Source organism: Cydia fagiglandana, chromosome 13 (genome assembly GCF_963556715.1).
Source record: "Cydia fagiglandana chromosome 13, ilCydFagi1.1, whole genome shotgun sequence".
NCBI lineage: Eukaryota > Metazoa > Arthropoda > Insecta > Lepidoptera > Tortricidae > Cydia > Cydia fagiglandana.
Window position 1 is genome coordinate 1,731,468 of NC_085944.1, and position 25,721 is coordinate 1,757,188.

General features: G+C 39.4%; 2 protein-coding genes and 1 non-coding gene across 4 annotated transcripts in view; 2 read left to right on the forward strand and 1 right to left on the reverse strand.

The window, feature by feature from the left end:
* The first annotated feature begins 433 nt into the window (after nucleotides 1-433).
* Nucleotides 434-18,489, forward strand: LOC134669963 (complement component 1 Q subcomponent-binding protein, mitochondrial). Of its 2 annotated transcripts, XM_063527607.1 has the most exons (6): nucleotides 434-764; nucleotides 867-908; nucleotides 1,477-1,627; nucleotides 13,988-14,187; nucleotides 15,874-15,962; nucleotides 18,053-18,489. In XM_063527607.1, the coding sequence occupies exons 1-6, from the start codon at nucleotides 530-532 to the stop codon at nucleotides 18,203-18,205; spliced, it is 870 nt and encodes a 289-aa protein (XP_063383677.1). In that variant the 5' UTR covers nucleotides 434-529; the 3' UTR covers nucleotides 18,206-18,489. The 2 variants fall into 2 exon arrangements, with proteins under 2 accessions (XP_063383677.1, XP_063383678.1); XM_063527608.1 differs by lacking the exon at nucleotides 867-908.
* Nucleotides 2,695-2,767, reverse strand: Trnag-acc (transfer RNA glycine (anticodon ACC)). The gene has a single exon. It is a non-coding gene; the product is annotated as a tRNA-Gly (tRNA).
* An 840-nt stretch (nucleotides 18,490-19,329) lies between the features above and the next one.
* Nucleotides 19,330-25,721, forward strand: part of LOC134669973 (amyloid protein-binding protein 2) — a 74,503-nt gene continuing 68,111 nt past the window's right edge. The window contains exon 1 of the mRNA XM_063527619.1: nucleotides 19,330-19,530. Coding sequence (XP_063383689.1) covers nucleotides 19,345-19,530 — 186 coding nt within the window. The 5' untranslated portion in view covers nucleotides 19,330-19,344. The remainder of the gene's footprint in view (nucleotides 19,531-25,721) is intronic.

Below are 25,721 nucleotides of genomic sequence, written 5' to 3' on the forward strand. Positions count from 1 at the left end.
TTTTATCCCATAAAAATGGCATGTCTTTATAAAGTTCATGATTGAAGAAGAAGATTTTAGCAGTAGGTACTTCCTATTCCCTAGTCTGTGGCTGCGTCATTTTGAACTGAAATGCAATAACTAAAACAATAAAACATCCATCATACGCGTGTTCGAGTGCGTCGGTGGCGTGCCGACAACTGACCTTACACAGTAAGCGCTAAGCGCGCTAAAACCATTTACACTATGCGTTCTAGTGCGCTAGATAGCGTTAGTGCGGCAGAGCACATGCGATTGCACTAGATTGGGTCTCTAACTGGCTAACTGTCTTTACACTATACTAAATTAGTGCGCTAACTCAGCTAGCGCACTACAAATTGTATAATGTAATGCCCGCTTAAGTTAAATAAAAAAATATAGAAAGAATTTCTGACACTGTCCTGGTCCTGGCAACATTTGTTTTCAGACCGGCGCTTTGCTGTATTCCATTCTGTGACATTTTTTCGAAAATTCCATTTTATTTTGTCATCTGATAGAACGTTTACTGAAAATGAGCGGCTTGGTCAGGTCAGCACACAGAGTAATCCAGGGATGTGTTAAAAACACAGGCATAGCGAGTGCGCTTGTGAGCAGAGCGCAGGCCCCCGTGAAGCGTGATTTCACGAGAGGAATATGGCACATGAGCTGCTCAAAGAGGATGGACGGGCCCGTGGCCACCAGCCTGCTCCATAACCATTCCAACACATGCAGCTGCGGATGCGGTATGAAAGCCCTACACACAAAAGGTACTCTCGATATTTTGAGGTTATGTATATTGCGCCATGCTTAACTCATCCCTGTGATCCCTGCTATCCTGGTCCTTTCCTAATATGTTTTACTGGTTATAGAAGGCCACGGACGTGAGAGTTCTATCAAGAATAAGCCGTTAGGTTAGTCCTATTACCCTATACCTCCATAGTCCTGGTAAGTGACTTATTCCTTTTTTAATTGTATCTTCTCGTAAAATGCTGCCACCACTAGTGAACTATAGCAACTACAGATATTATCCATACTCCCATTCTGTTGCATCTTGCATAGTACAGTCACCTGCAATAATATGTTACACAACGAAGGCCGCAAAAATATCTGACACGATCTTGTTTACAAAGTCATAAGAGCGTGTCACATATTTTTGCGGCCTTCGAAGTGTAACATATTATTGCAGGTGACTGTACATATTATACATACTTATTTTTGTGTTAACATCTGAAATATACAATTATACATATAAGACAATATCTGCCATCGTGTTTCTCCATCTTTGTACTACAATTTGGTTTGTGTTATTTAGATACTAGATCATTTTAAGTTAGTTATAGTAGTAAATTGGTGCTGTACTCAATCATAATATGAACACTAGGTATTTCCCATCAAGTAATTTTTAATAATTAGGATCAAAGTAGATTGTGTAGAAAAAAGTTGTGATGTTCACTATTTAAAATATGTTTAAATATGTAGGTGAGCGTGAGCTGGTGGAGTTCCTCACAGAAGAGATTGTGGCAGAGAGGAAGGCGCAGAAGTTGACGACTCTGCCCACGGAGGTGGACGGCTTCAAAGTGACGGGGACTGGAGCTGAGGTGCTGCTGTCCAAGGCACTGAAAGATGAAGTGTGAGTCTTATTATTTATTCAGACAAACACTTATTATAAGTTTACAGCTGCAGGATGCCAAGACACTTATACTGTTAATACATAGTCAGTATCATAAAATTCATAAACATGTATACATTTTTTGAACTATCTCTAGAATCTTAAATTAAACATATGTGGTATTATCTATGAAAAGGGACCTTATTGTCGATGGCGCTTACGACAATAAGTTCAATGAATAAAATACGTAGTAGGTTTAAATTGGACATTCTGGCTCATTGCGGTTCGCTCTGTCCCAATTTAGCAATTAAGTTTCTGTAAATACTGGAACATTCAATTTTGTTGTCTATCCATTGTGTAGGTCAATTTATGTTATGAACGTTGATGAACTGATCAGTCATCGGGTTTAAAGGTCCCTTTTTATAGTTTTTTTTTAATAACTCGTAAACGGTAGCTTGTAGCAAAAAATGTTCTAATACATAAGTAATCAATATACAATTTTCTACATTAAACATTGTATACACTTTTTCGCTACCTTCAATATTTAAGGGAGAATGTAAATTATACTTAATATATAAATAAATATTATAGGAAATTTTTACATAAATTGACTAAGCCCCACGGTAAGCTCAAGAAGGCTTGTGTTGTAGGTACTCAGACAACGACGTATATAATATATTATATATCAATACTTAAATACATAGAAAACAATCATGACTCAGGAACAAATATCAGTGTTCATCACACAACGCACGCTCCCAAGTCCCAAAAGAGCAAGAATGTTACGGATGCAGATTTTTTGACATCCGCGGATGCGGATGCGGATATTTAAAGGTTTACATCCGCGGATGCGCAGATTGCGGATTAGGTACTTAAAAACTGTCAAATTATATAATTTTTAGTAATTGTTATTTAAAAAAAACGTAACGTTTAGTATTTGAGCAAGAGTAAAGGTGCGTTATATTAAGTAAACAGTAACTTGGCCGACCTTTCTGAATTTAGACAATTTCCTAATTTTTAAAAAGCAGAAATGTCTGCGAACGATGCTATTAAGCTTAGAATAAATTTAAAAGTGAAAAAAAAAATACTGTCTTGGGCGAGACTTGAACTCACGGCCTCTGGATCGGTACTCCAGCGCTCTGCCATCTGAGCCACCAAGACCTCATCCATAGCCAGCAAATTTTTCCACCATATTACAGGTCAAGAGGGACAGCGACATCTACCTTAAGCGTGTTACACTTCTTAAACGGCTACTGGAGTTCCAAGTTACATTGTAAATTCACCAGTTACGATGTGCTCAGATGGCACAGCGCTGGAGTATCGATCCAGTGAGCTCAAGTTTCAATCAAGACAGTAATTTTATCCAGTTATAATTTAGACGATTTTATCTAGCAGTTACGGTTAGTGTACGGTAACCGATGGCCATCTTGCTTTTAATCTCGTCTGCCAAGGTGTTTCGGCAGGAAAAGCCTTGGCAGACTTATATATTCCTGAAATGGGGGTACATACCTACCGACTGGAATTGGTTTCATGGTGGTATCATATGGGTTGACGTAGGGTAACTGATGTACACCTTGCTAACACAATCTCGTCTGCCAAGGTGTTTCGGCAGGAAAAGCCCTGGCAGACTTATATATTCCTGAAATGAGGATTCATACCTACCGACTGGAATTGGTTTCATCGTGGTATCAGATGGGTTAGTGTACGGTAACCAATGGTCATCTTGCTTATAATCTCGTCTGCCAAGGTGTTTCAGCAGGAAAAACCTTGGCAGACTTATATATTCCTAAAATGGGGGTTCATTCCTACCAACTGGCATTGGTTTCATGGTGGTATCAGATGGGTTAGTGTAGGGTAGGGTAACCAATGGTTACCTTGCTCACATAATGTCGTCTGCCAAGCTGTTTCGGCAGGAAAAGCCTTGGCAGACAACATTAAAAATTTTGCATTCACATTTATCCTAAGTTTACGATAACATTAAATTTCCAAGGCGCTACTACGAGAGAAAAGCGCAACAGCACAAGACCGAGTCTAAAACGAAGGATATTACTGGTCGTAAGAGAGAGCCGTGGTGCTAGAAATGCAAACAAAAAGGTCATCTGAAAAAAAAAACTGTCGTAACGACTTTGCTTGTTTAGGATACTGTGACTTGTCGGCATATAGCACTGAAGCGTACTCTGAATCTTCGTGGTATGTGGACTCGGGAGCAACGAATAGCATGACTAGCAGGCGCGATTTGATGACAGACTTTAGATCGCAAAGTGGATACATCACTGTTGGGTGATGCGTGATGTTAATGATAAATTTCGTATTTTTGGATTGACTGACGCTGATTGGACTAACGGGACGGATCGTAAATCATACACGAGGTATATATGGGGCATTATCTATGAAAAGGGACCTTATTGTCGATGGCGCTTACGCCGCACAGCGTCGCGCGGCATTGTATTTATATCGGAGCATCGTTAATAATAGCTTAAGCGCCATCGACAATAAGGTCCCTTTTCATACATAACGTCACATATTTAAGTTAGGTAGGAATGTCATTTCCTGGGGTTGTTACAAGCAATCTTGTATCGCACAGTCGTCTACCGAGGCGGAGCTTTGTCTAAAGCCGCCAAAGAGGCGGTATACGTCCGTGCGGTTCTTGCTCAGTTGACAGGTTGTAGTAATACTGTTACTTTGTATAGTGATAACCAGTTTGCTACTAAACTGGCCACTAATCCAGTATTCCACAGCGATCTAAACATGTGGACGTTAGATATCACTATATTCGTCAGACTATTGAAAATAACGTTATTGAGTTGACTTACATGCCTACTGAGCAGATGACTGCTGATGTACTTACCAAGGCATTGCCATATTGTAAGCACGAGTCTTTTGTTCAGGACTTGATGGAAGTCGTCCAAGATTAAGAGGGCGTGTTGGAGGTTTCATTCATTTGTATTAGGTTGTTGCATAATTTTTTCCCCTTCAAATTTTTTTTGATATTTTCAGTATTCTCGGGAATATTCTAGAATAAATCTAGTGTATAAGCGTGGGCTTGTTACAAGGATTTAGTTAAAATCGAAAATAGTCTGCTGTTGCGCCTCCAAAGAAAGAGCTTCCTGGAGTCAATCATCACTGAAGACGAGTCCTGGGTCTTGTACGAGAACGTTACATGAAAAGCCTTTTGGATGCCTTCCGATAAACGGCCACCAACACAGCCGAAAAGCAGTCCGCATGGCCAAAAACTTACCTTGTCAGTTTTTTGGGATTCGCGAGGAATGTTGTTGTGGGAGTTACTGGACGACCATCAGACTATCAATGGCGAAGCCTACGTGAACCAACTACAGAAGTTGGCGAACGGTGTTAAAGAAAAAAAAGCCAAAACGACTCGAAGTATCATTACTTCATGATAATGCAAGACCACATGCGGCGAAAATGACTTGTAAATTTCTAGAGGAGCTCGGTTGGACAACAATACCTCATCCATATTAAATATATTAAGAACGGGTCACTCACGTATTTTAAGTCGAAAAACGCTCGACATGTTTCACTCCGTACCGAGGAGTGTCATCAGGAGCGCAGACTGCGCCGGTACGTCACCGTAAACGCAAGCTCCTGATGACACTCCTCGGTACGGAGTGAAACATGTCGAGCGTTTTTCGACTTAAAATGAGTGATGTACCGACTATTGATTTGGCCGACTAGCCGACTAATCGGCGCTCGAATGGCCGATTAGTCGGCCGACTAGTCGGCTAGTCGGCCAGATCATTAGTTTCGTATAAGTTCAGGTGAAAAACAATAGTTTTGCTCCTTTGGTTGCGCTATTCATCATAATTTAGCTTGGCTAAAAGGTGTTCTACTTCACTAAAAGGTTCAAAGACCTATCACAAGAATCTTCGTTCAATTTCTGTCTTTAGTTCTTTTACTTTGCGATCCTGAGCATACCGTCAGTACAGTTTGTAGGAGGTATTTCCAAGGCTCTATTCCCCGTACGTAGTCGCCAGTTAAGAACCTATCCCATGTGGTCAACGTCTTTACGAGCAACGTGCCCTGACTTAAGTCTCTAAATTTTGCAATAACATTAATAGTTCCTCATGACTCCACCATTAAAAAAACAAAAACTGAATTAAAAAAAATTACTATCGAACTGGCACATGAAGTTACACGAGAATCAGTTGAGATCGACCTGTAAACATCAAACATCAACATTTATTCAGCAAATAGGCCACAAGGGCACTTTTACACGTCAACATTGAATTTACATAAAAGCAAAAATAATAACATCAACAATTTTATAAAATAAAACTAACAATTCAATCTAACGTATTACAATTACTAAGAGATGTATATGGTCTCTTAATGTCGAATTACATACAAAATACAGATAAAAAAACACACACAAAAAAAATCTATAATATTTAGAGGTGTAAATGTCTCTAGGTGTCAGAACTATAAGATTATATAGTTTATCAAGTTATCCTTAGAGATGTATAAGGTCTCCAAGAGTCAATATCCTGTATAATTAATACATTCATTAAAAGAAAAGAAACATACGAGAACAGAATGAGGCGTCTCACTGTAATTAATTAATAAAAGTTACTAAGTATAATAGCTCGTGTTAGCTTAACAGACCAGTCTCCACAAACAGCACCCGTTCACGAGTATGACGCGTATCTCAGCCATCGCCTCCCTCAACCTTCATTCGGGAAAGTGGCGACCCGATCAACAACGCCACCGTAAGCAAAGACTTTTAAGCGAGCATGACATGTTCAAGCTACCGGCCTATATTCATATTAAAATAGTAATAACATGTAGCTGTAAGACACGGCATTTTGTGCTCATATCTTACATAAAAAGACAGTAATATAGCTTCACATAATTACTACTTGTAGAGGAAGACACCAGTCCACCAACATACGATAACGATCAAACGGTCAATTTTATTATATGAAGTTTTCGTAGGTATGCACCCTGAATAGGTATTTTAGTAATATAAACATAAAACATAAGGTAAATATAGATTTTTTTTTTCTGTTTTCCTTTCACTAATAAAGTGCCGACTAATCGGCCATTTTTGCCGACTAGTCGCCGACTAATCGCCGACTACAAAATGTGGCCGGATAGTCGGCTTTCCCGACTAGTCGGCGACTAGTCGGTACATCCCTACTTAAAATACGTGAGTGACCCGTTCTTAATATATTTAATATGTCTGTGTCTCACGGAAGTTTTGTTATTAAAATACCTCATCCACCTTATAGCCCTGATCTAGCACCTTCCGGCTATCATCTTTTTCGGGCTTTGAAACAGCATCTTCGTAAAAAGAAATTCGAAAATTCCGGCGACCTACAAAATGACCTTGTCAACTTCTTTGTCTCTCAGCCACTTTCATTATGGGTTAAGGGTATTGAAACTTTGCCTAAGAGATGGTTACATGTTCTAGATAATGATGATGACTATATTGTCGATCAATTATTTCAATAAATAATTGTTACAAAAAAAATAGTTTTATTCCAAAGTGGGAAAAGAATTATGCAACAACCCAATAAAATAGTTTGTACTCCTTGCTGTAATCTTGGTCGACATGACATGCATTCAAATATGTGATTGACGTGATTATTGATTTCCCCTTGTGTTGAATAAACTCTGCTTATACATATATATTTGATAAAATATGTGTTTAAATTAACATTTATAATAGTGCTATCTGAAGGTTGTCTGGAAGAGATCGGTTTTTAGCGATAAGTCGGCCTGTTGTTACCTACTTCACTATGTCGTCTTCGTCTTTGTTAGTAACATGTATTTTTTCTTTGTAGTGCATAATAAAATATTACATTATTATTATATCTCCGTCACAAACTCTCGGGTTTTCAAGCCCGGTCATTTATAAAGCGTGCGTGGGGTATTGATCCAACACGTAGAGGCCGTTTGGAGAGCTTTAATGTCATGTAGAACGCCTGGTGGGACCCATTCACGAGTATTTAAATAGATATCCGTAAACAACCGATTTCAGCAGGCATTGGAGGCTATTGTAGAAAAATGGAAAGGTTCGTGGTAAGTGGTTTAAAGTTGGGACTATTTCTAAGAGGTCCAAATACCTGCTATAACATTGCGATCCACAGTGTATAGAGGCAGGCGGTGACTCGCCGCTCGTCATTGTTATCATTTTTATGTTTTCCATATCTCGGGACCAGGGATGTTGCGAATATTCGCATCCGCATCCGCAGAGCTTCCGCACTATTATCGACATCTGTATCTGCATAAAATCGATGCGGAGCTTATGCGAATGCAGATGTCGAACAAGTCGGTACAGGAACGTCTTAACGGCGGCGTAACTGCTAGGTAAAATCGTCTAAATTTAAAAGTGAAAAAAAAAAACTGTCTGGAGTGCAACTTGAACTCACTGGATCGAGACTCCAGCGCTGTGCCATCTGAGCACATCGTAACTGGTGAATTTCCAATGTAACTTGGAACTCCGGTAGCCGTTTAAGAAGTGTAACACAAGATGTAGATGTCGCTAGGGTCCCCTTGACCAGTAATATTGTGGAAAAATTTGCTGGCTATGGATGAGGTCTTGGTGGCTCAGATGGCAGTGCGCTGGAGTATCGATCCAGAGGCCGTGAGTTCAAGTCTCACCCAAGACAGTAATTTTTTTCCACTTTTAAATTTATTCTAAGCTTAATAGCATCGTTCGCAGACATTTCTGCTTGTTAAAAATTAAGAAATCGTCTAAATTCAGAAAAGTCAGCCAAATTACTGTTTACTTAATATAACGCACTTATATTCTTGCTCAAATACTAAACGTTACATTTTTTAAATAACAATTACTAAAAATGATAGTATTTGACAGTTTTAAGTACCTAATCTTGACATCCGCATCCGCGGATGTGAACCTTTAAATATCCGCATCCGCATCCGCGGATGTCAAAAATTTGCATCCGTAACATTCCTGCTCGGAACCATGGGGTCCTATACCTTTGGGACTTGGGAGCGTGCGTTCATCCCGGGTTCAAATCCTGGTATGGGAATTTATTTGTGTAATGAACACTGATATTTGTTCCTGAGTCATGATTGTTTTCTATGTATTTAAGTATTGATATATTATATACGTCGTTGTCTGAGTACCTACAACACAAGCCTTCTTGAGCTTACCGAGGGGCTTAGTCAATTTATGTAAAAATGTCCTATAATATTTATTTATTTATTGAGTATAATTTACTTTCTCCCTTAAATATTGAAGGTAGCGAAAAAGTGTATAGAATGTTTAATGTAGAAAATTGTATGTAGATTACTTATGTATCAGAACATTTTTTGCTACAAGCTACCGTTTACGAGTTATTAAAAAAAACTATAAAAAGGGACCATAAAACCCGATGACTGATCAGTTCATCAACGTTACATAACATAAATTGACCTCCACAATGGATAGACAACAAAATTTAATGTTCCAGTATTCACAGAAACTTAATTGCTAAATTGGGACAGAGCGAACCGAAATGAGCCAGAATGTCCAATTTAAACCTACTACGTATTTTATTCATTGAACTTATTGTCGTAAGCGCCATCGACAATAAGGTCCCTTTTCATAGATAATACCACATATTATGTATTACATAGAGATTTTTAAAAATCTGAATTTAAGTAACATATAGTTTAAAAAATCCTAATACTATGTTGTAGGGATGGCCAGTCTTATATTACAGTATACTTATAAAATTAATTTACAACATGTAAATGAAATCACATAGATATATTAGTTATTAATGTAATTGTCGAGCGTAGTTACTGTGGGGCTCGCAGATTCCGAAGTCAGGACACGTTCACGCAGGCTGGAACACGCTGGCTGGCTCGCTGGCTGCTGTTACCTCCGGTTACCGCACCATTACCGGGAATATGTAGGGTGTTCAATGAAAACACATTTGTAGGTTTAAAGAAAACTTTGGAGAGTGTTGGGAGGCTGGTGCCTCTGTTGATGCTTGTAGATGAGTGAGTGAGCTCCCAGGGTGGGCGCGTATATATAGGCGCGCTCAGCGCACCCCCACCGTAGGTACTCTAGGCCACGCCTACCCAAGGCGTGGGTGTTACGTGCAGAGTAAGTATTTTCTTTATTGAGCCAATTACAGTACAGTAAATATAATCATGTTACAAAATTAGGGAAATAGGGAATATATTTAATTGGGGAACAATAAAGACTTATTATCTAACACGTGACATAATAAAACGTAAAAAATAGCCAAGTTGTACAATAAGTAAATAATAAAAATTAAACACACAAAATTAAAAGACAGAAATCATCAATATTTATTTACACGTTTTAAACTTAACTTTATTATGACCTATTCGCGACAGTTCTCCCCCACGTGTGCCAACACCGTATTTAGAGGAGCGTGTAGGAATAAGCCTGGAAGCTGAGCAGCAAACGTCACCTGCGCGCGTGTGTACAATGGCTACTCTTATTTGACCGTCTACATCGGGAAAGAGTTGTGCGATTTCGCCTCTAGACCATGTACTTTGTGGCACGGAGCAGTCGCTAATCGTGACGCTGTCACCTACGTGCAATTTCTGTCTGTTGTGATGAACGTCGGGCATATTCGTAGCTGCGGCGGTAGATGGTAGTGGATTCGTTCGAGGCCTTTCTAATGGTAAGTCGACCACGGGAACCTTGAGGTTGGCCCCGCGACAGGTTCGACACCATTGGCGCTTATGTGATCGATAACGAATACTACCGCGCAATCCGACTATGTGATATTTTTGTTTTAACTCGCTTATCACTGTCGAGTGGTTGCCGTTGTACAGAGCGCGAAAATGATGAATTAGCAGCTTGGTGAAGTCTTCTTTAGCGCGTAGGACGGGTACTTGCTTGCTTCCGCCGTCTGTCACGATGACTCCGTATTCGTCAAGTTTAACTGCTATTCTGCGCAGCGGAGATTTTCTCGGTAGCGCATGCCCAGCTTCCAGGGACTTTATCTCTTCTGGATAGGCTTCATATTGGCTCCGTTTGATTAGCGATATCTCAGCTAAAATCAAATTCCCCTTGATCATTTCTGTATCTGTTTTCTCATATGGCAACTTGGCGTTATCTACCTCGGTGGCAACCAGAACTCTAGCCGTGGCCCTAACTAAATGCGTGAATTCGGAAAAACTGTTTACCTTAGGTAGGTACTCGAATTTACTTTTAGTTTTCGTAATTGAGCGTACGGACTTTGACACGCGTCGTCGTGTACGACGTATCGCGGCGTTGTCGGCGACGGGCGCGAGCGTTTGAATTATTGCCGATCGCGGCTTATGATCGCTTTTACGTTCGGGTTCTACATCCCACCGGGAGGTTGCTACAACTTGAGCAGGTTTGTCTCGGTCAAACGTCGACGCGGGCCGCGTTGTGGGCAATATCTGCGCGGTGGGCACGTCTTTGGGCGGGTTTAGAGAGCTTTCGCTCCCCCCGGCGAAAGACGTGTCGCCATTTCTACCTATGCTAGATACCGCGGGCTTGTTTGACGCGAAGCTAATTGTGTTTACGGCTCGTGCCCAGCTAATCTTAGTTGCAGGAGAGGCCGTGTGTAATCCGTGCAGCAGTCTATGATGACCTGCTTCGCATTCGCCTACACCGCATGCTACGTATTTGCATGTATTCGGCTGATGAGGCGCGGATCCTAAACACCTAAAACACAGCCGCGCGCCCTTCGCTAGTTCCCATCTTTCGGAAATCGTTGCCGCCGTAAATTGTGCGCACGTGCTAACCACGTGATCCTCATTACAAATGGGGCACGTATTGCGCGGCGGGACAGAGATGGACGATTCCTGATTGGATCTAGCTCCGGTTGACGCGGGTTTTTTTTTATTGTTATTTTCGCGTGACTTGACTTGTGCGACAGTATGTTTACTACGCGATCTACTCTTCGTTTCGCGTGGGTAATTTTCGTGGAAATCTGACTCCGAGTCCGTACTACAGTCGCGGGAGAACGCGGGGGCGCGAGATCTAGAGGGAGCGTTGCTCGACCGCCTAGGCTCGTGCTCAAAAGATACCGTGTTCACTACAGCTCGCGATCTATTAGTCGGTCTGCGGTTTACGCGTTTGGCTGCAGTACTAATGTCGTTGAGAAACTCAGATAAAGCGGCTAGGCCGGGAGTTTCCGAATTAGTCTGCCTATATTTGGCCCATTCGTAACGCACTATCAAATTTAATTTGTCCACTATTTTGTTCACTAGTTCAGGCGCGTGCAAATATTTTTCCTGACGCAACGATTTTATAGTGGCGACGGCGTTCGCGATATGCGCGGCGAAAGAAGAGATATTACCATTGTCTTCGGACAAACGCGGCATGCGTTTGATATTATGCAGTTCCGTAAGTACAATTTCTTCGGGGTCGCCGAATTGCCGTTCTAGCGCTTCCATAATTTCGTATGGATCCTGAACTGTGTACATGATCGATTTAACGGCCGTCCGGGCCTCGCCTTTAAGTGCGCGCCTAATTCTACTGACATTGTTAACGGCACTAAACATGGGCGACGTGTCCTCGAACTCCGCTCTAAACGATATCCATTCGGTTATATCGCCACCGAATGTGGGTAACTCTGGCGGCTTGTGATACATTGGCGCGTAGGTACCTTGCGGCACCTCTAAAAATCGCGGTGGCGGCTTGCTAACCCTATCGGTCGCGGCGCGCGGCGCGGTCTCTTTCGGCGGCGGGATTTTTACGTTTTCACTCGCGATTTCGCGCTGTAGCCTCGCTTGTTCTACCCAACTTCTAGTTCGTACCTCGGCCTCGGTCGCGATACTGCCGCCGTCAGACTGCGCCTTAGCTTGGGCAATCTGCAGCTTCGTTTTGGCGGTATCGGACTCTGCCTTGGCTACGAGTAGAGCGGCTTTACGAACTTCGAGTTCGGCTAAAAGCACGGTTAATTCACTATCGCGGTCCCTATTTGCCGATTCGCGGGCAGACCTAACTGATTCGCGAACGGACGGCGCTCGCGGCGGCGGCGCAACAACGGGCGGCACTAAAGTATTCGACCTACTGCGAACTACCACTGTTTCATCATGATGCTCTTCTGAGTGTACCGACTCATTATCTCTCTCACCACTAGTTTTCCGGTTGTCGCTGGTGCCTTTGCTCCACGTATGGGTCTCGCCGGACGTAGTTTTGCCGGACGAGGGCGTGGGCGTGGGGACAGGCTGGTCCCGTCTGCGTGAGCGAAGTGATCTTCCGCTTTGTGACATCTTCTTCTTTCTTGATTTTTACGCACAAAACACAACACTTGACACACGCGGGGGGTCCCTAACTATATACAAATTTACCTGCCTAACGCCTATGCTCTGACGCTACAGAACGCAACGCCAGTGCCCCTAAGCGTGGATCCCTCGGTGCACTGAATCTCCCGCAATGGCTAAGTGCAGTGCCTAGAGCGTTCGAAAGCAGCGTGATGGTATCACCATGTGACACATGCAACTAAAGTTGCCAGGACGCGTGAGTGGAGGAAAACCTACAACACTGCACGGTCCGCCGGCAAGCCGGTAATGGTGGGTTATGGAAAGGTAGGTAGGTAAGGTCTGAGCCGAAGCGAACTTCGGAGGCTCAGCGCGTTCGTTTTTCTTTTTTCCTCTGAATCAAGTAAAGCTCTACTTAAAATTCAGCGCGTACGTGTTTCTTTCTTCATCCGGCTCGAAGGACCATAATGTCGAGCGTAGTTACTGTGGGGCTCGCAGATTCCGAAGTCAGGACACGTTCACGCAGGCTGGAACACGCTGGCTGGCTCGCTGGCTGCTGTTACCTCCGGTTACCGCACCATTACCGGGAATATGTAGGGTGTTCAATGAAAACACATTTGTAGGTTTAAAGAAAACTTTGGAGAGTGTTGGGAGGCTGGTGCCTCTGTTGATGCTTGTAGATGAGTGAGTGAGCTCCCAGGGTGGGCGCGTATATATAGGCGCGCTCAGCGCACCCCCACCGTAGGTACTCTAGGCCACGCCTACCCAAGGCGTGGGTGTTACGTGCAGAGTAAGTATTTTCTTTATTGAGCCAATTACAGTACAGTAAATATAATCATGTTACAAAATTAGGGAAATAGGGAATATATTTAATTGGGGAACAATAAAGACTTATTATCTAACACGTGACATAATAAAACGTAAAAAATAGCCAAGTTGTACAATAAGTAAATAATAAAAATTAAACACACAAAATTAAAAGACAGAAATCATCAATATTTATTTACACGTTTTAAACTTAACTTTATTATGACCTATTCGCGACAGTAATGTTAGAGAAAATTCATATTTATGGTAGAATAAAGGCTTTATTAATATTTTATACTCATAAAATTACATACATTACAATAATGTATTCTAGCAACATTTTACCTAAACTGACTACCATGTATACCAACTACCTAATGTTTCCAGAATAAACATAACATTCAACGTGAACCACACCGTCGACTCTGACGATTTCGGCGAAGGCGACGCTCAGCCGGAGAAGCAGGAGTTCTCCGAGATGCGCTCCAAGCCGCAGTTTGAAGTAGACATTGTCCGTGGCGACACCACGCTTGGATTCACCTGCTCCTTCTTACAAGACCCGCCTACTAGCAATGCTGATGAGTATAGTGAGTCTTGAACCCCATAACTATGAGGTTAAGTTTGATTAACAGAGTTTGAGATGCGCTCCTAGCCGCAATTAGGTTGATACTTTTAGTCAAACCAGCCATCAAGCCAGCCACAGTTCCAATTCGAGATTGTCCGCGGCTTTACCACGCTCAGGTTTACATGCTCTCTAGTTAAACTGTCTATACAGCACAGATGAGCTGGATCAATTCCAATAACAAAAACCGGCCAAATGCGAGTCGTACTCGCGTTCCAAGGTTCGCGTTCCGTACATTACAAAACTTTATTTTTTATATGTTAAACGCGAGTGAATTGCCTTTAAAAAACCCGTAGGGGTCGTCTCAAAAACTAAGTAATTAGTCCGACTCACGCTTGACTACATATTTCTACTAGGTTTTCCTGTCATCTATAGGTAAAGACCTATTTTATGTATTATTTTCAAAATTTTAGACCCTGTAGTTTTGGAGATAAATGGGTGCCGTTTTATGCCTATTTTCTTGAATTACTTCTAAACTGTTTATTCTAAGATTATAAATATATATATATATATATATATATATTTAAGATTCTCACATTGAGCTCTTTCTTTTGATATGTAACACAATATAGTTTTTTTAATTTTCTCTTTTACCTCCCAAAAGTGGCCCCCATGTTTAAAATTCATTTGTTTACGTTGCAAGTCCGGGTCACAAACTTACATTATGTGTACCAAATTTCAACGTAATTGGTCCGTTAGTTTCGGAGAGGCTGTGACAGACGGACAGACAGACGCACGAGTGATCCTATAAGGGTTCCGTTTTTTCCTTTTGAGGTACGGAACCCTAAAAATAATAATTTAGCACCAAACATTCTCCTCAAGCGTGAAAGTATGGAATTTTGACATTGGCAAATCCAAATTCCATAAGAACATTATAAAAGATACATTTATTAGTTGTCATGTAATTTAAGATCATCCCTGCATATTACGCCACACTAGATTCTCCCATTCATGGAGAAATCTGGTGCCATTTGCAGGGTACAGCAAATCATATGCACATCCAGAAATAGGTTGGTACCTTACTTCTGCATAAAAGTATGAAACAAATAAATTATTGGACATTCTTATACAAATTTACTAAGCCTAAGTAATTAGATGTACCATCACGTTCCGCGATTTTTGCGCCATTTATTAGGATCCTAGCTACATTCTTTGTTTAATACTTACACTATAGAATTTCTAATTTAGCAAGAATCTTGAATGACATAACAATCCCGTGTGGTGATTGTACTAAGACAACCAATGACCAGATATAGATATAAATGCCCCTAATGGATTTGAACATGGGACCATTAGCTTCGCAGGTAGTGTCACTACTCACTATAAAAAAAATAGGCTAAGTGGGTCGTTATTATCGTCAACTCAATGCAAAGAATACTATTTATTTTTCAGTTATTACTGAGAGACTGAGTCCTTCTTCTTTATTTCAGTTGAGTTTTTTATTTGCATAGGGAAACAAACAGCATATAATTGCACATATAGTTAAACAAATTAAGTTAATACAATTGCCAGAAACAGTTTCCACAACACAATTATTGCTCTGAGTGAAGTAACATGCACTTATATAAATAACAAGGCAATTACAAACTAAACCTAAAGATTATACAATTAATGATAAAATATATGAACAAGTTAATTGATTTGTTTTCAGATGACATATTCGGAATCGACGAGGTGACCCTCTACAAGGGAGAATGGAACGACAAGGTGTACGCGGTCGCTGGCGATGTTCTCGACGGGGTCAGTAAAAAAAATCCTCATTATTTTTCATATCAAGCTACAATTTATCGCTATTTTCGTCATTGATTTATATTTTCGGAAATGGATTTTTTATTCTTAGGGGCTCATAGACCTTACAACAAACCACATGCGTTTTTTCGAAGTCGACACACTAAGGGCCCCCCCACATCTGGCGTCTTTCGAGCGTCGGCGTCGGTCCAGCGCTATGGAAAATGACGTCGCTGCGCAGTTGCGTCGACGTCGGCCATAGAATTGTAGACGCCGACGCTCGAAAGACGCCAGATGTGGGGGGGCCTAAATAAGGTACAACTTGAGTACAACGAACTCAAAGAATTAAGGCCAAGCCACACCGGATGCGTGTGCGTGACGTGCGCGTGCATGTACGCGTCCCGCTGCGTTGTATAATATGAAAACTCATAAGAGAGGACACACCGCTTGCGTGACGTGTGCGTGACGTGCGCGTACGCGTGACTTGCACGCAACGCAGCTCCGACGAGACAAACCGGTTGCGTGCTGCGTGCACGCGTCCACGCAGCGGAGCGGCAACGTCGCTTCGTTGCGTGCAGTGATGACGTTGTGTTTAACTGCGTTCCCTATAAGAGGGCGAACCGAGCAGGTTCGGACACGCACAGCTCGGTGCTGCATAGGTGCTGTGCGTGTACACGCGCAGCTCACTTGTATTTATTTACAACTCGGCCGGTGCGAGTGCTGGTTTTTAATACGGATTCAGTGATAAAAGAAAAACTAATTATAATCGTTCGTCAATACGAATGTATATTTACAACATAGCACAAAGATTGCAAAAATACGTCTTGTAAAAATTGTATTTGGCCTGTGGGAACAAATCGATTTTAGGTATTAACGATACTATTGGAAAATAAGGTTGTTGTATTGTGAACTATTGTGCGTCGGTGAATAATATTATGTACTCTCAATTATCTCGATTCAAATATGAGACATTTTTTTCCCCTGCAATGGCGGCATTAGGTGAGCTGATTCCATTTGCAACGGGAGTTATAATAACATGATGTAGGTACTGTCGCAGGAGTATTTTATTTTACTGCACGCATGACTGAGCTGCAGCGTGCGCCTGCGTGGCGTGTGCAGCACGTTGCGTGGCGTGCGTTGCGTGACGTGCGCGTCACCCGGTGTGACAGGGGTGCTGCGCACGTCACGCAGCGCACGCCACGCAACGTGCTGCACACGCAGCCGGTGTGGCTCGGCCTTTAAAAATGCCACAATGTATTGAAAATTACATGCTTTTAAAAGTGGAATTTACAACTATGAAAATCGATCATTTTAATTTTAGTTCTCAACAGATCAACTAGATGGCGCACTGGGTCAATGAAACAATTTAACCTTGTTCGATAATTCGATAACAAAATTCCACTACATATTCATCATCATCATCACGATTTAACACTTTCGCAGCCGGGCAAAAAACGGCGCACTACCCCAGAAACCGGCCGTCTATATCTGCGTACAAAAGAACCCGCTGGGCGGGTTGTCCGGCATCTGAGCAAACATTACGAGTGCCTACCAGGCGGGTTCTCGGTAGTCAAAGTGTTAAACGTTAGAACGTTTTCTACTGCAAAATTGTAATAATATATCTTTATTTTCGTTCTATATGTGACTAGGACCATTGGTCTAGTGGTCCTGGCTGTGGACTGCTACGCAGCGGTCCCAGGTTCGATCCTGGGACATGTCTTTGTGATGATCAGTTCTTTCACCCCATTTCTTACGCCACACTTGATACTATAATAAGTGTAGTGGTCAGGTGCCAAAATCGGGGGATATTGTCAGCTCCGATGTGAAGTTGTTTCCTATCATTTGGGAAATATTCATTGACGTGCAACATTTTTTTATTTCATTTTATTATATGAATAAAACGCATTCCCTTAGTTACACATGAAACATCGAAAAAAATTGGTGAATAATCTTATTTTACGATGTATACTTTTATTTTTTATATAGAGCATTTGCTCAGAGGTATGTGATTGTAGGTAAAAATATCGTATAGCATATAATTCTTATAGACTTTTTTGTCGTATAAAATTAGTCATTTTCTTATGAGTATTTTTTTATTTCAGTACCTGTACGACCTCCTCATGAATCTGCTGGAAGAGAAAGGCATCAGCAACGACTTCGTCCAGAAACTGTCAGATTTCAGCACAGGCTACGAACACGCCGCCTACATCAACCTCCTCGAAGGCATCTCCAAATTCACCATCGGAAAACAATAAATTTATCTATTGTCATTAAAAAATTTGTTTATGGTGTAAAAATACAATAAATTTGTCTATAGCCATTAAAAAAATGTCTATGGTATAAAAATACCATAGATTTGTCTATGGTCCTTGGTACAAATGATATACCACTGCAATATACCTAATTTGGCACAGGAGGCCAATAGCATTTATCTTGCTAAAACAGCTTTAAAGGATGTTAGTTTAGTTGACAAGGAAGTTTTTTGTTCATTTTAGTGATATTTGGTTAGTAATGTTTGAATAAATGTATCCGAAAGTTAGTTCGTTGTTGTTTTAATTTATTTCTTCTAGTTTTATATGGACCATTTACCAAATGAACCTTCAGTGAATATTATATTCTTTGCACCAAATCCAACAATGCGAAAAAGGTCTTAAAACACCTAAGATCCTAACATTTAAAGTACAGAAAAAGTAATTTTAACATTTCGACGACGAAATACTTGAGATGTAGATGGGCCAGGCATTGTACGATTTATGGACCACATACGCGGCTACACGCCAATAATTTCAACCTTAGCAATCCGTTTTAACGTTCTAATTTGATTAGACTTTCAGGAAATGTAAATGTGACTTGTTTTCACATGATTCATCAGAGCTGGACTGGATTAATAGGATTTTTTTAGAAAAACCTTATAAAATAGGAACGGCCTGGAAAAGGGTTAAGTACCGCAAAAACAGATATGGTAATAATTATGATAAGGCGCAAACTTTTTTATGCTTTTGGATAGCGGTAATGAATAAAATTTACAGAAGTATTATTCCATTTCCAACGAATGCAGATTAAAGCTCTCGCACGCACGCAAGACACATTTCATTCAAATTTCCCGCGCACACTCGGAATCGCAATCAGCTGACAAAAGCATTGCAAGTAGAAACATGAAGAAAGCTTTCCGTCTCGCTCGCACAACATTTGTTTTGCTTCTTATCAGCTGACCTCTTGGTACTGTCAGACAAAGGCCACTAATTTTCTCTTCTCCCCTCGTTTTGGCAAACGACTACCAATAGAATCAATGCTGACTGGGAGGCTGTCATCATTGACCAATAGACGATCGCTTTGAAGTTAGTTGCAATCGCTCCCAGCTGTCAAAATGTCAAATGACTGATCCGACAGCAAAATGAAGCGAGTTTTGTTTTACCTTGCCAAAATGGCTGACGCGTCTACGTTGCGTGTTAAGAAAATACCCGATGATTTATACGAGCTGTGCTTAACAAGTTTAGTGAACTACTTGCAGAAATCCAAGTGCGAGCGGAATGATTTGCGATCACTGCCGGACAGCATCCTCATGGATGTATATTACAAGGTAAGTCTTGCATACAGCTCGTGCAGATAAAAACATTCTGGCTGCATTACCGTTATACTGGCTGATATTTTCGTATCTTGTAGTCACAAGATTGGTGCGTAGGAATTATTTGTCGTGGGATTAGAAAGATTTGGGCGGGTTAGTGCTTGTATCGAAGCAGTGACCATGAACACAATTAGCGTAGGAGCAAGTACCTAGACACTTTCACTGAACAATGTACGGAGCCGGGGCAAGGTGGGACTGCGACGTGCCGCGCGGCTCTTTGTTACGAAACACCACTACACCGATATTGAAAATGGCTTAAAAATATTGAAATCGTAAACAATAAAGTCATTAATCATATCAGAACGCTATTGTACTTCTTGTAAATGTGTGTTCTGCCACAAATTATTTATATAGAGGCATATGTTCCAAGTTTCAACAAACATGTAAAATACTTGTTTTGAATAATAAGATAACGTTAAGAAACATGAGAGTACTGTTCAAAATACTTAGAAGTTATAATAAATTTAATCTTCAGTTGGATTGGATGACATCACTCCTCTTGAGTTTTGTATTATCTTGGTTGTGTGAAACTTTCCTTGCTAACTGCTAACCATCACTTTGATGACATCACACAACTTTCAATTCTTGCATGCATTAGCATTTATTTGTTTGAGAGGTCTTTGATGTATTATGCTATTGTACACAACAATAGCCAAATAGACCAAAAGATGCTTTACTAACTCGCAGAAATTGTGATAAAAATGTAAAACCCTATGAAAAAAATACAATTGTGTACAATTATTCCAAAAATATCAGCCTATTATTTCCATCTAAACCTAAACTTTACATCTAAACCCATGTCATCCAGAAAAAAAAAACTTTTCTATAAGATGATCTTCATTGCAGAGCGTACTAGTTACTCTGTATCTTGAGGAACTTCAATAAAAGTAAACAAATAATTTGTACATTTTCGAGTAGTTATAACATTTATTGATTATTCAACCAAATACAAAACCACCTGGATCTGACTTTAACCTTCATTATTTGATCATGTTAATGTTTTCATCTACCCTCAACTCGCTTAACCAATTCGGTGCTGATGACACGCCTGCCGTGTCATCAATGTTTTTTACACATGGCTGATGACACGGCAGGCATGTCATCATATTCTATGGTGCATGGCATGAAATGATTGTTCCGTGCCACAGCCAAAAGTTTTAGAAAATGAAACACGCAACGAATCGGTTAAGAAGCCATTTGAGGATAGATTTCTGATTAATATTTTTTAAATACCTAAAGATTCAGACTATCTATGGCATTTGGACTTTGTTGTTGATTTTTGTCATTTTAATGGCTGGATACAGCTGGATACATATTCGGTGTCACTGACTGATTGCTTATTTAGGTTGATGAACAAACATTATAATCGTCTGTTATATAATAGAATGTAATTCTTTGACCTCATAATTATCTGCTGTGGCTGTTTATACTTCATGTTATGACAAACCAAAACATAATGCTGAAACAGTAATTTTCTGCATTTTTTAATAAATTTAATTTATGATCTTACCAGTAAATGATTGCTCAGATAAAATTCTTATATCTTCATATAGCATCTTCATGTTTTAAAATTCTGTTCTGCTATTCAGAGCTTAAAACTTGACAATATGAAACTAAATGTAGCAGATATGTATATCTGCCAGCAACCATTAAAGTTGGCAAACAACAATGTTTGTTATTTCCATGTTAATGACTTTACATACAGAGTGATATTATTGTTTGTCTCAAACAGTTTAAAATGGTGTAGATGGTCTAAATAGTGTAATGGTATGGTAATGATACTTCCTGCCTCGCACAGTTAGGGGTCATCCATTAATTACATGACAAGGTATTAGTCACAAACTTTGTGACGTCACTTTAACTTATTTATTTCACTACAAATTTTTGGAAAATAATTTTAATTTGTAAAATTTTCTTTACTAATCAGTTTTGCGTTATAAAATTACAAAGAAAAGACGTTATCCCATCTGAAATGCCGAAAAAGGTGATGCAGATATCCATGGGTAACGGTGATTGCTTACCATTAAGCGATTCATCTGCTTGTTTGCCTCCTATATCATAAAAAGATCTCTTTGTAATGTTTTCCTCATTCATATTATTATCGCCTATTATTATGATTTCAACTACTTATCTCAAGTGGAATGGTGTCTCAAAAATGACCTATAGGTATGTTATTCATGTCATAATTCCTATCTACGTAAATATGGTTAATGAGGAAGTTTTTGTATTTTATCTCATGCTTAAATGCCAGAGTAATTGTAGATACCTACATGTAGGCAGGCACCTACTCGAAATTAAATAATGTATTGTCAGTTTTTCAAGAAGGAACTATATTAAAGCACATAATTTACATTATTTTGCATTCAATGGAGTTCAAAGTTAATCAGTTAGTCTAAAATCAAGGTAATTACCATTTTGTAATTATAATTTAAATAATGCTCATCATTGAATTGACAGCAAAATGTCCTTTACCTACTTAATTAGTGACTAATTACAAGTTATTTATATAACAGTGTCAAATTACATTGTTGTTTGAGTAGTAGTTAGTTAATTACTTTATTTTTATCCATAAACTTGTTATATTAACGCTGCCAAATAGTTTAAAACGTATCTTTACTGTATTCTTTTTAATAGGTTAAGGGGCTACCCGAGGTTTTCATCGTTTTTTGGCAAGTTTTGAATCTTATCTCCTTTTTTTGCACTACAGATAGAATTATAAGTCAGACGGTTATCGGTTCTTCAATCTTTTATCTCCGGTTTTGTCCACCGGATTTTGAAAAAAATAAATACTTATTTTTTTATGAATTTTTTAAACATTGTCTAAAAAAAACTCTTTTTTCGTATCTAGTTTGCAGTGAAGGATCTTACATATACGAAATCTACATATTTGGGTTCGTCTTCGAAGTCTCGAAAATCGTGTCCAAGGTTTTAATTTTAAACTAATTAACACAAAAGTTATGGCCAGAAAACCAGTTTTTTAGCCTAAAATTGTTCAATTTTGATGCCAAATATCTCGAAGACAATGAACTTTAAAGTAAATATGGGATACTATATTGCTTAAAGCCGTTGCTGTTTATACGATAAACTACAAAAAATATTAGAAAACTAAGGGATTCAGATCGAAGGTCATTGCCGGGGGGGAGCCCCTTAAGAAACTAACTTCTAAGAACTAAAATGGATGGTATTCCATCTGTCCACTTTCTAGGTCCAATGTCCAAGGTCCATACAATTGAAATCTATTTTTCAATCAGTAGATTTAAAAAGAAACTAAATGTTTTCCCGCCAAACATTGTCTATGGAAATATAGTTTTAAAACCTCCTATCTGTGTTTCATATTTATTTGTCTAATACAACTTATGTAGTGACCTCTATAAGGTACATTAAAGAGCGTGTTTTGTAAAGGGACAATTCTTAAAATCCACACTACTGGTCAAATGCCCACTTGTATTAAGCTATTGTCTATTAAACAACTTTTTAGTCACGAGTGTTTTCTGTTTGCAAGTTCGTTTCTTTGTCATTATAATATAAGTAGGTAGTCTAGTAACTATTATAAAAACCGATTTAGTACATGAAAATACAAAGAGCTATAGTTCGTTTTTTTAGCATTAGAAATATGGTAAACAATCTTGATGTGTCTTTTAATTGAAAAACACATTTTAAAAATAAGTTACGGCAAATATGTAACAATTATGAATCTAATTCGATCATTTATATTCTTCTGCTTTCTTAAGTAATAGTTACTGATATTTTAAAAGCGTTTTTCAATTAAAAGACACGTCAAGATCGCTTACCTTCTTTCAAGTTTTTTCTTATGTTAAAAAAAACGACCTATATATGGACTAGAAGTGGCAGAGAAGCTGAATAGAATACAGACAGAAAAGTAATGCCATTTTATCCCTCTATGTTGAGATTGTATGGCAGCTGACATTATCAAGTATAAATAACTGTGACGTCACGGCGAGTGGAAATCGCGTGGGGTGACTATATTGCCCAGAATAGACCTTGAGACATAGAAACACCTCGGACCTTTATTTTCTAGTAACGCTTAATGTCAGCGCAATATAATTACAGATTCTCGGTAACAATAATTGTGTTATTTTTATTGAAATTAGCAAGCAATATCGGCGATTCGGCGTGCAGTATTTAGGTAGTTACGTTTTGGAACGAAATGAAACGTTGCTCGCTTTCTGTGTCAATACTAGGCGAAAGGTACCACTTTCTTTGGTGCCAATAAGGGCCAATAGATGTGGCTTTTAAAAATATTGAATCAAATTCATGGCAGGAATTCCGTAGGAGTCGGAACAATATTTTTAAGCTTTAATAACCTCTTCCACAGTCTACACACTACCACAGAATCAATAATAGTACTACACTACACAGTGGTATTTCCACACTTTGTGTTTTCAGAATATATATTTGCAGGGTTTGCTTAAATGGCTAAGTATTGTAGCTCAAAGGCGCCAAGCGCTGGTCGCGCATATTGCCTATTATAGGACCAATCAAATCTTTTTATTGGGCCGACAATAGGTACATCGATTGTGGTCATTGTACTCCAATGTTCCGCAATGAGAACCGACTATGGCCGCGACTATAAGACGATCTATTGGAACATAGCGACCCGCCCCGGTTTCGCATGGGTAGTTCAACCAATTTTCAAAAAACCTTGACAAATTATACACTGAAACCTTTCTCAAGAATCATTCTATACATAGGTGAAAACCGCATAAAAATTCGTACAAAAGTTTTTGAGTTTATTGTGAACATACATACAGACGCGGAGGTGGAGTTTGTTTTATAAGGTGTAGTGATTGATGTTTTTTTTACGAAGCAGAATATTATAAAATGATGCCTATACCTATCGATACTTAGCAAATATAAAAGTCTTCCTTCCGCTTTGTTTACTCTAATTTTATAAATTTTAATTTCCGAGTAATGGTCATGATAACAATCAATTGATGTGGGGTGATTAAAATACAATTGTTAATCACCTTAATAGGTCAATCACAATAATGCTTTCGGCTACGAGGAACAGACACATAAAGATATCAGATCTAAGATTAGGTATGCTTTGATTGTTGATGTTTTTCCTTTACTGTTTGACTGATTTGACTTTGTTGTTTTTTTTTTTCATGATTCAGAGATATTATAGAGATTCTAAATATAAATATATACCTATTGAAACATCTCTAATAACAAAAAAGTATAGGTAAGCAACAATACATATAAGTAGAGGTCATACTCGAAATGTCCATTTCTATAATATGAACGACGAAAATATTCTGAAAGGCCCTTTTTACTTATAAGTACATATTAATCCGACTTAATTCACGAGTATTTTAGGAGCGTACCTTCTGTTATCCTAAGTCGGACCTTATCTTATCTTATTATTGGAGATTTACATAATTCGATCACAATATTTTGTGCCCAATCTCTGCTAGCTACGTAATTCCTTTGTCCTTCGACTTTAAAAATACTTTTAGTCAAAACAAAAATAGATAGGGGCCACCTAAACTCTGAGACTGACGATTCGAAATTAAGTACATTAACAGATCGAACATAACAAGGATTAAAGGGAAGACCTAAGAAAGATGGAATCGAAATCGTGACAGCCAGTCAAGATTGGCCACAGATAGGCAAAATCGGCTAAATCGGGAGGATTTGGGTTCTCTAAATTCTGTTAATTGTACAGGCTTTTTATTTTATCGTTCGTAAGCGCTATGAGTCTCGTGAGTACGACACATAATATGCAGTATAATGCCATATTATGGGGTCGAAAAACATGTATTTTGACTTTTTTTACTTTGGCATTTTTTACTCTACAGGTCAGGATTATATTTCCTAACGTTCGGATTCTAAAATCATATGTGGCCATCTCATGCGGCTTTAAGTGGTCAATTGATGGTCATTTGTTGAACTAATGGCATTACATAAGGTCGTCTTTTTACTGTTCGCCCCAAAACACGCCACGACATTTTCCGCTGCCGCGCCCCAATCGAAAGTGTGTTTGCATTCAGAATGCTAATAGATTTCTAGTTTCCGAACATTCGTCGTGTCAACATGTGAAAGTAATGTCAAGGATTCGTCGAATTCCGACTTACCAAATAGAGAGCATGTTTGTTCTGACAGGGTAAAATTGTACCAAATCG